This window comes from Alexandromys fortis, unplaced genomic scaffold (assembly GCF_014885135.2).
Source record: "Alexandromys fortis isolate MF-2015 unplaced genomic scaffold, M_Fortis_MF-2015_v1.1 scaffold_5, whole genome shotgun sequence".
NCBI classification, from domain to species: Eukaryota; Metazoa; Chordata; class Mammalia; order Rodentia; family Cricetidae; genus Alexandromys; species Alexandromys fortis.
The window spans coordinates 14,489,118-14,500,302 of NW_026067924.1; the positions used below are offsets into that span (position 1 = coordinate 14,489,118).

The following is an 11,185-nucleotide window of genomic DNA, read 5'->3' on the forward strand; positions in this document are numbered from 1 at the left end:
GCAAGTCTTATTTAATTTTCTTAAGTCTTATTTATACTAGACACCTTGTAAGAAATAGTAGGAAGGTCTACTGTCTGCATTACACTTTCACACCCACATGGGCAGATGTATCCACAAATAACCACGGAAATACATGGGTAGACGTATCCACAATAACCACGGAAATACATGGACAGACGTAGCCACAAATAACCACAGAAATACACAGTGCTGGAACTGGGGAGATGCAAATTAATGGCCGAGTCGCTTGTGATTAATGAAGTATGTTAGCTGCTCCACAGCTTTCTAGCAAAGCTTCCATATGACTTAGCAATCAGTTAAATTATCAGAGGCAGTTCATGAGCTCTGAATGCAAAGTTGGAAATCACTAAGAGGAATACTGCACACAATCTAGAGAGGAATGTGGTTAAAGATCCGGATGACCTAAGACCAATTCCGCCATGGCCAGTGAGATTGCTTACAAATTTCTTACATTCAAGGTCAGCTGTCAGGGCTTCTTTGTTGCCATTTCTCGTGTACCTTGTCCTTGTGTTTTATATAATTTAAGTGGCTGAAGCTGTTGTATCTCCTTTGTTTGGGGAGAACCAGCTCTGGACATCAATTACTGGGGGGTGATTTTGCATCCAACAGAAGAGAAGGGTGGGTGATAACCTAATGAGTCTTTAAAGGTGCCATTTCCCTTAAGAAAAGATGCTGGCCTGTTTAAATAGGCTGGCCTGGCAGGACTCAGCCTGGTTTGTGCCTTTAAGATGCCTTTTGGTCCTGGGATTTATGAATTAGCCCATAGGGCTGATCTCTGTCTGTGCTGTCTTTCCAGCTGGGAAGATGACTTCTTGCAGCAACACCTGTGGGTCCAAGCAAGCCCAGACTGAGACTGAGGGCGGGTACCAGCGCTATGGAGTTCGGTCCTACCTGCATCAGTTTTATGAGGACTGCACTGCCTCCATCTGGGAGTATGAGGATGATTTCCAGATCCAGAGATCGCCTAATAGGTGGAGCTCGGTATTCTGGAAGGTGAGGAAAGGAACGTTGAGAGAAAAAATATCACATGTGGAAAATACTGGGGCTACAGAGAACTGAGAAGCTGTCTGTGTGAGCCTCAATCCTGGTGACATTAAATGCATTGTTCTTCCCTTGGAAAAGAGATTATAAATTTTGAACCAAAAAAAAAAAAAACCCTCTTAATACTACATAATTACTTGACAAGCTGATTAAACAGAAGAGGGTTCAAAGGCCAGGCAATTAGTGGTCTTGCTAGTCATTAACTGGCCACTTCACTCATTAGCTGTGAAGTCACTCGTGTGCAGAACATGGTGTTCTTTCAGCCTCCCTACAGTCTGGACAGGTATCAGCAATAGTTTGAATGTGAAATTTCCCCCGCAGGCTCCTGAATTTGAACATTGGTCCCCAGGCCCTGGTGCTGCTTTGGGAGTTTGCAAAACTTTTAAGAGGTGGAGATTAGCTGAACTAAGGGGTTCCTAGAGTATGAGCTTTGATATTTACACTGTACCCTGGCTTCCTACCTGCTCTGTGCTTCCTGGTTGTCCAGAGGGAGCAAGCCCCTGCCACTCCAGTAGGAGCCAAGCCTTCCCCAACCATGACGGGTTGTATTCCCTCAAGCTGTGAGTTAAATAAACCCTCCCTTCAGTTGCTCTTTCATGTGCTGTATTACAGGGTTGAGAGAAGGAATTAACTCAGTATCAGTTGGCACATTAGAACAACTATTAGAAAGAAACCATTAGGTGTGGAGCAAGCCTTAAGGCTGAGGCATGGCTTCATAGTCATAAACCAGCTCTGCCTTCACCATATAGAGGACCATGTGGCTCAGAGGACTGAGGAGGCTCTGAGGAGACTCATTAGAAAAATCCATTCAGTGTCTCAAGAGATACTCAGCACTGACTGCATCTGTAGAAGGATTGTGTTGAAATGTTGGAAATGATGAACAGGAAACAAAATACTTCCTGCCCATGTGAAGCTTATAGTCTGCCCCAGGTAGCAGAAACTTAAGGCAGTTAAGCCCATGCCTCTGTAGTCAGGAAGAAGAGGGAGATGAATGCTGGCGTACCTACGTAAAGGCCCCTACAGCATGTCAAGTAACACCAGCTATCCACATAGGAGGAAGGAGGTAATGCAGATGGGCACAGAAGTACAGGGATAGAAAAGATCAAGGTAGAGAAAGGTTGGCAGAAAAGATGAAACTGGGCAAATACAGATGGGCTCATGGGCTGGTGGAGCAGACCAGAATATTTTCAAGCTGAATGTCGTTTGGAGCTGGGAACATAGCAACTGTAAAGCCCCTGGGAGGAGGGAAGAGGTCCAGTCTGGAAGTAGAGTTAAATTGGGGAAGACACTGAACTCAGAAAAATAAGAGCCCAGATGGTCTCTGTGGGGTCCTGTCGACAATAGCAAAGACATAGGTTGCTGCCTCAAGAAACAGGGAACTCCATCATCTGAGGAATTCAGGATGACTGATATGTTACCAAGATCATTCTGGTAACTGAATGAGCAGAAAAGTTATTGGGCAAACACAGCTAGATGCATTCCAAAGTGGTTAAAGTACCCAGGCAAGAGCAGTGGCAGTTTAGATTAGGCAGCTATCAGTGATGCTTTAAAACAGCCCAGCTTAGCAATAAGTTTGAGAGCCAGGCTGTCAAGATATGTCAATGAAAAGTCATCAAGCAAGATCTCAGGCCCTCAGCCTGAGCTTATGTCCTGGATGATGCTTTGACCTGCTTGGATGAAGACATCTAATAGAGGAGAGGAACAGGCAAAAACCATGAGTGTGACTTTGGCTGGGTCACACCAAACGTAACTACTGCACTAAGAGAGGTAAAACTCGAACAGCAAATTCAATGTACTGTCTCAGCTCATGGATTTGATGTCATTTAGGCGTAAAATGTACAGAAGGTGCCAGCTGAGACAACCCGGGGAAAGGCAATGATCACAGAAGCGAAAGGGATACTGGAATGCCCCAGGGCTTAAGAAATGGAGGAAGATTTAGGGAAGGTCTCTGAAAAGATTTGACCTTAAAGGGTGTCCAGGGTTTCCTCCAGCTCCAACATTTCCTGCTTATTCTGAAAGGTTCCACACATTTTACCCAGACATTGACCTAAACTGCTGTGTTGGTAACACAGTATATCAAGAGGCAGTGTAGCCTAGTGAATATGAGCATAGATTCCTATCTCAGGCCCATACGAATTCAAACCCACACTCCTGCATTCCATACCCCATAACTCTGAGTAGTGACGCTTCGCTCACCATGGAAACCATGGAAGATTTGAGATGGTACTTAGAAATTGCTTAAGACAATGGCTGCTATATGTTCAATAAGGTTTGGATGTGTTAGCAGTCATGACTTCATGCCATTTAGAATACCATGGTGCTAAAATAAAAATAAAACTGAAAATCTAGTGATTTTCATATTGGGTAACATGACTGTTAGTGTGAATGACCTATGTTCATTCAAAATCATACCATTGTCACAGAACTATATTAGAGTTAGACCAGTTAGCATCCTTGTTCTGCAGACACCGCAGCTCAGACGAATCCTTACTGGCCTGCACCAATGGCAAGCATCTTCCCTCCTAAGTTCTCTCCCTCTTTTTTCTCACTTCCCCTCTTTTCTCTCTCCATACATATAAATGGATGTATATGCATGAGTAGAGTATATTTACACTGCCAGTATCTTTAAACGCCACTGACATAAAGACTACTGAAGCATTTGTGTATGTCCAGAGCACTGGTGTGTGAACTGGGAACTGCAAAACCATTAAACAATATACAAATGTGGACTGAAAATAAAGAACTCACAACAGATGACCAACTCAGTTATAATTTTAATATCTTCCCTCTATCTTACACAAGTAAGGTCCAAAATCTTTGTACCCTATCTTGTTAAGCCTATTTGAGAAAAATATAGGTCGAAGTTTCTCCGAGGCTACATTCCAATAAAATCCTTCATATAAAAGCCTAATGTCAGCCTGCACAGCCTAAGGAGTCTGTCTTGGTGACATTTGCTCTACTCAGGGCAGAGACTGGCTATTCTGGGGAACTTCCAAAGCAGGCTGAGTGGAAATGTTCTCAGGAAGAACTTTTAAGAATACAGACAAAGGCCACATTGCACACATGACCTAGTAAGACCCTGTCTAATTTTTTTTCTTGGTTTTCAAATTGCAACTATAGGTAGTTCAAGGTGCTGGCAACCCCTTTGCTTTCCACTATGGAATTGCAAAAGTCGAGCCAGTCTGTCCCTTGGGGCTGTGCTTAGAGTACCTTGTTAGCTAACACTCTGCCCTGAGCAGTGAGCAGACAGGAGAGGCTTAGTGAGAACAAAGAGTACAATCACATGGACCTGAGTTCAAATCTGTACTCTGCCCTCCCTGCTTATTCATACATGGCATCTATCTCGGTGCCAATCTTTCTTTCTACAAATACTTGTTGGCCCAGCACACACTAGACCTCCTGGTAAATGCGATAGATTATATAAGGTCCACTTTCTTGCCTTTGAATAAAATATAGACATCCACAATTAAATAGAGACAGACGCAAGTTATTACAATCCAGCATGCTACCTGTTCCTATTGAAATGGTCATGGTGCACAGTGGCACACAGAGTTTGGGAGGCCGAAGGAAGTGAGCATCTGGAGCAGCCTGGAGAACTTTACCCCAGTAGAGACTCCCTGTGCATCTGCAGAAGCAGGGCACCAAGGTAGAAAGAAGTGCCTTGCAAATGTGGAGGGGTGGAGAGCACAGCAGGCAGCAGGGACCCAGACTGAGCTAGCAGGAGTGTGCAGGTTTGGAAAGAAGGGTCCACGGTGAGCTGGAAATGCATCCAGAGGCTCACAGAAAGCTTTGGATGCAATAAGAATTTCTCCTCAGCCATACAGTGTTCTGAGTACAGTGAGGAAAAAAGACAGTATTTCTATTTAAGAAGTGTCTTGTAATCTGGGGTAAACACATACTTCCAGGAGTATGTGACTCGGGAGCTTTGATAACCAAGAGAATGCTGCTTTCATGGCATCGCAGAGGACTAAGATTGGATGTCAAGGTTAGAAATGACCCCAAGAATTGAACATGGGAACTAAAACATTATTTGAATATGAAAGCTATTGCATTTGCTTGTGTGCTGGAGGGGATAATCTTTGTGAAGGGCAAGGGCTGATGGGCAAGTTTGTTATCCCGGTGGAGGGATGCCAAGCACACTGCATGGGGTCAGGCCTGAAGAAGCACCTGAGCCAAAGTTTGACATCAGGCTTCGCTTGAGCCCAGCATCTACCTGAGGTAGGTAGGAAATGATGAACAAGACCCTGCCATGGCCAGGGGTTGAGTCACTACTCAGAGCTCAGGGCTTACAGAGAAAGCAACAGCAGTCCTTGGGGAGGGGGGGGGAAACAAAATCCCCCGCACTCCCCATGTGCTTTGAATGATCTCCACCCCAGATGGCTCCTTCTCGCCTACCTCCATCCGGCCTTCACCTGCCTCCCCAGGTTGCTCCTCTCTGCCTAGCAGCTTCTGGCCTCCGGCAGTCTTTATTACCTCCTCTATGCGAGAACAGCTGGGCTGCAGAGGCTGCTTGCTGGTTCTGTCTACCAGCTTGGCACACACTGTGGATCCAGACTTCTCCAGCACACTGGAGAAAAAGAAAGGAGATGCTGGTCAAAATAACAGCAGTTTTTGGCTGGTTTCTGGAGCCCAAACGCCTCTATAGGCAACTCTCCTTGGCTGCAGCAGGGGATGGGTTTCACACACGCTCTGCATAGCTCAGGTAGACATCAGGAGCCACAGCACAGGCACTGACTGCTGCTGCTGTGCAAGTTCATCATCACCTAACGATGTCACCTTTAAACTCACCGTTGAGAGTGACCCCACTGTCCCGTAGCCTGAGGATGCTCTATTGGGAGCCCTCCAGCAGCATTCTGGTCCTCCCAACACATGGTGCTGTACAAAACTCTAGGGTTTCTTTAGAACCTTAAATGACCTTTGTGTGTCCATGCTCTCTGAGTTTTGTCTTAGACCGAAGACGACTTTAACCCACAAGTACATTCAGATACAGTCCACATTGTGCCTGATGGAATCGCTCCCCAAATTTTAGTTCCTTCCAGTATTCTGACATGATCTCAGGATCACCTTCCCTCCCTTTCGTGATTCTCGTGGAAATTTAAAAAGCAGGTTCATCTTGATTCATTCATTCATCACAAGTTGTCTCCTGTTTTCAGTCCCTCCCTGGGCACACTGCTTGGAGGTTCCATGACACTTGCCTTGATTGCAGACAGCCCGTGATGACAGTCTCCTCCTCCTACAAGACTCTTAAGGAAAGAGAGGACACTCTGCCTGTCCAGTCACCCTCTAGTTCCGACAATGGTCGCAGCTTCCTCCATGTGGAAGCTACAGTTTGCGTTTTGCCTGTGAGTGATATTCTCAGAGTGGATTTTGTCTTGCGTACTGCTCAGCTGGGAGGCAGGCTGTGCTGAGCTCAATCACCGGGGGCCACTGCAGTAGGCTAGAGGCTGGAGTGTTTTCTGAGAGTCAGGCTTGAGTATGAACTTTGAAGGGGCGAGGCAGAAAAGACAGGGGTGCCACCTTCCTCGCTCTGCAGAAACTGTGAATGAAAACAGCTACCGCTTTTCTCCTTGGTTTTTGATCTTCAGCACCTTTTTTTTTTAATTATTGTTTTTATTGAGCTATATATTTTTCTCCGCTCCAGCACAGTTCTTGGGGAGGGAGGTAATTTAGTGACATGGGAAGCACGTCACCATGGATATTTAAGTTAATTTAGTTTGTGCTTCCAGAATTTTTCAATGTGAGTCATTTTTGAAGAGTTATAAATAATGGCTAGTCTCTGAAGGTGAATTTACTTACCATCATATTTAGCAATCCAAAAACATGATTTTACCATCCTGTTCCTTGCATCTTATGCAGAGCAACTTCTCAGTTTCTAATTAAGTTCACACTGTCTTATTTGGTTTCTCTTTTTTTTTTCACTGTATCATGTATATATGAGGTGTGCCCATATATGGTGAATAAAACTCTTGAAATTAAAATAATTGAAAGAGACTATGCAAAACAGTAATTGGAATAGTATTGTGGGCATAAGGAAAGCAGGGGAATCATAGAGATCCAGATTATACTTGATTTTACAGAAGCTTGAAAAGTGCTTCTCCAAGACTGCGGCTTCCGATGGTGACTATGAAAATCTCTGCTTCTCATAAGCATCTTTACTAAATGCACCTGCATCTAACATGGTGTCTGGGCCACACCTGATGCTAAACAGCAGCGATGCCCTTGCCAAGGTCATGAGTTAATGAGGGCATTTTTCTTCTATTAGCCAAGCCCCTCAATCAATGCATGATCTCTAAAATTCAACAGATAAATAAACGTGTTTAATTCCAAGATTAGGTAGGATATATATTTGCTGCTCTAACTTAAAGCAACTAGAAATGGGAGGAAATGAAAAAAAGATATTTAAGAATGGATAGCTGTGTTAAATAATCCTCATTCCAAATGATAAGTAAATGTTTTAATACTGTTAGCCAAAGTTTTTTTTCCCCTCATAACAGCTAGTCATTAGAATTTGTTACTTACCAAATCAAAGTTAAGTGCTTTTGAACACAGTCATATTTAACCTTCCCAGTGTCATAACGTAGATACTATAATCATTTGTCATCCTATAAATAGGGAAAATGGTAATACAAGCATCCAAGTATCTTTACTTCTACGATTCAGTACAAATGGCAGGATGAGAGCCCGCACCCCTCTGGGCTCTGATCACCACTGGGCACATCACTTTGCCTCCCTGCTCTTCGTTGATTAATTTTCATTGTCAATTTGGTTGCAATAAGAAACTCCTAGGACACTAAGGAAACAATCACTGGAGTATCTGTGAAGATAATTCCACAGAGGACTAACTGAGGACAGATCCTCCCTGAATATGGAAAGCCCCATCCCATGAGCTGGGGTCCCAGAATGGCTATAAAAGGAAAAAGGTGGAGAACGCCAACTGGATCAACCAGGGTTCTCTAAAGGAACAGAACTGATAGAGTGAATATGTAGATAAAGACACATAGATATATAGACATATAAATACATAGGAGAGTATTGGAGTGGCTCATAGGCTGTGATCAGGGTTGTCAACCAAGGCTGCTTCCTGACCAAAACACTAAGGATTCAGTAGTCATTCAGTCCACGAGGCTGGATTCTCAGCAATCTCAATCTGGTGCTGGAGTCTCAGGGGATTCCTAGAGAGTTGCGAGTCTTTGGCCTACACCGAAATCCCAAATAAACAGATCTTGATAACAGCAAATGGAGTACCTCAGCAACAGGATGAGCGAGAGCAAGCAGGCAACAAAAGGGAAACTTCCTTCTTCCACACCCTCTTATGTGTGCTGATGCCAGAAAGTGTGACCGAGGCTTATGATTGATCATCCCACTTTTTTTATTTATTTTTATTGAGCTATACATTTTTCTCCATTCCCCTCTCTTCCTCCTGCCTCCCCTTCTACCCTTTCCCATGGTCCCCACACTCCCAATTTACTCAGGAAGTCTTGTCTTTTTCTACTTCCCATGTGGATTAGAGCCATGTATGTCTCTCTTAGGGTCCTCATTATTGTCTACGTTCTCTAGAATTGTGAATTGTAGGCTGGTTTTTCTTTGCTTTATGTCTAAAAGCCACTTATGAATGAGTCCATATTATACTTGTCTTTCTGGGTCTGGGTTACCTCACTCAATATGATGTTTTCCAGATCCATCCATCTGCCTGCAAATTTCAAGATGTCATTATTTTTTTCTGCTATGTAGTACTCCATTGTATAAATGTACCACATCTTCTTTATCCATTCTTTGGTCAAGGGTATTTAGGCTGCTTCCAAGTTCTGGTTATGACAAATAATTCTGCTATGAACATAGTTGAGCACATGTCCTTGTGATACAATTGAGCATCCTTTCAGAATATACCCAAAAGTGGTATTGCTGGGTTTTGAGGAAGGTTGTTACCTAATTTTCTGAGAAATCTCTGTACTGATTTCCAAAGCTGCTGTACCAGTTTGTACTCCCACCAGCAATGGAGAAGTGGATCTTCCCGCTTTCCATGATCCACCCAATCAAGAAAATATCTCACAGCCTTGCTCAGCCACTTGAGTTTAGTTGATTCCAGCTGTAGTCGAGTTGACAGCCAAGATTAGCCATCACACCCACTGACTCCTGTAGTCCCCTTCCTCTGCTTCCTGACCCAATGAGATGTAAGCAAGCCTTGTCTTTGCTCCATGCCTTCCACACCATGATGGACTGTCTTTCCTTGAGCCTAAACAAACCCTTGCTCACTTAGGTTTCTTTGCCAGGCATTTGGTTACAGAAGTGAGAGCCTAACATAACCATTGCACTTAAGACAGCCGTTTGTCTTCCCTCTTTTGCTCTTACACGTTGGCGTCTGCACAAACTCCACTCAATCACATGTGAAAAGAAACAGCATGGGGTCACCTGTATGACTGCCAGGCCCTGACTCTGTAGTGGCTCTATTTTTAGCCAGGGACTGACCTTCTGGAGCTTCCACAGCTTTACCTGCTGTCTGTCGATCCTTCTTCCCTGATTACTTGAGAAAGGCGTCGGCAATGAAAAGGTTGTCAGTGTTCTCAGGCCCCAAATACAAGAACCACATCTGTTAGTTGAGCATTCTGGGTTGCAGTGAAGATAATGACACCCCAGGAACAGAACGAGGGAGTGAGAAAGAATGGATTATAGGGTGTAGCATTGGCTAGGGGATTCTGAGAGGATGCTACAGAAGCAAAAGGGCACTCTGTATTGTCTAGACAACTCTCTGACGAAGCTGTCTATAAGGAAGGTAGACTGCAGTGAAAGGGCGGCCTTGCTGGGAAAAGGCATAACAGACAGGCCTGTTGGCTGGAAGGAGCAGTCTACACGATGACCTTGTTTTATAGAAGCTATGACAGAATCATGAAGTGGCTTGGTCTTGTGTTCTTCCATCATGGTCACAGGTTAAGCATGTCTGAGCTAACACTATGAGATGTGCTGTGCTTGCCATAGCATACTTTGACATGGCAGCCTCTGGGGACATCAAGGTTTTCAAGGACAGGGTGAGGCCAGCTCTGGACATCAGGGCAGCTTCTTTCTTCCCCAACACCAAGCAAGGTAGGTGAATGAAAGCCGGTTCCTTCAGCTTGTCCAATCAGCAATCAAGATTTAGGACTGTGCTTTCTGGCTGGAATTCCCTCTCACCTCCCCCTTTAGGTATGCAATTAAGTTGATCTTTCATGTACATTGGGGGTGGCTGGGAATATCCCAGAACTCTGAAGAAATGGGTGGTGCCCTTGTGACTGAATGGAAGCAGAAAGAGCCAGCTGCTTACCCTCTCCCGCTTCTCTCCTGTCTCCCTAGGTCGGACTCACCTCAGGCACTGTATTTGTGATTCTCGGACTAACTATCCTGGCAGTGGGCTTTCTTGTGCCCCCCAAAATTGAAGCTTTTGGTGAAGCTGATTTCATGATGGTTGACACACATGCTGTGCAGTTCAACGGCGCCCTGGACACGTGCAAGCTAGCGGGGGCTGTGCTCTTCTGCATTGGGGGCACATCCATGGCAGGGTGCCTACTGATGTCCGTGTTTGCCAAGAGCTATTCCAAAGAAGAAAAGTTCCTTCAGCAGAAGTTTAAAGAGCGAATCGCAGACATCAAAGCCCATACCCAGCCTGTCACTAAAGCTCCAGGCCCAGGGGACACCAAGATCCCAGTCACTTTGTCCAGAGTTCAGAATGTGCAGCCCCAATCATCCACTTGAAATATTCTCCGCCTCAGGCGTCCCCTCTCTGATTCATGTGCATCATCATTTAAAAAGAAAAAAATAATAAAAAAATAAAGGGCAGCCAGTTTTTGAGGTGACAGGCATTTGGCAGTGACCTATCCCTAGAGCCATGTGGAGCTGGATACAGTGTCATGCAGGCTTAGGTCAGTTGACAGTGGCTGTTATATGTCGTCAATCTGCGCCCACTTCTGACAGGGGCTGCCAGCCCCTCTAGAGCTAATCTCTCCGGTGTCTCAACCTTGTGTTGTTGTCTGTGTTCGTTGAAAGCACTGAGCAGTCTAGACCAGCCCGCTAGTTATCACCATGATCCACTTGATTTCCTCATTTGTTTTTCTGACCCTCCCATGTGGCGCTGTCTTCCATGTCTCTCTCGGTG

The 11,185-nt window shown here is 44.8% G+C and overlaps 1 protein-coding gene across 1 annotated transcript; it reads left to right on the forward strand.

Annotated features, from left to right (window-relative positions):
- Nucleotides 1-825: 825 nt before the first annotated feature.
- Nucleotides 826-10,785, forward strand: Nrsn1 (neurensin 1). The gene is made up of 2 exons (XM_050142406.1): nucleotides 826-1,014; nucleotides 10,387-10,785. The coding sequence occupies exons 1-2, from the start codon at nucleotides 826-828 to the stop codon at nucleotides 10,783-10,785; spliced, it is 588 nt and encodes a 195-aa protein (XP_049998363.1).
- Nucleotides 10,786-11,185: the final 400 nt, after the last annotated feature.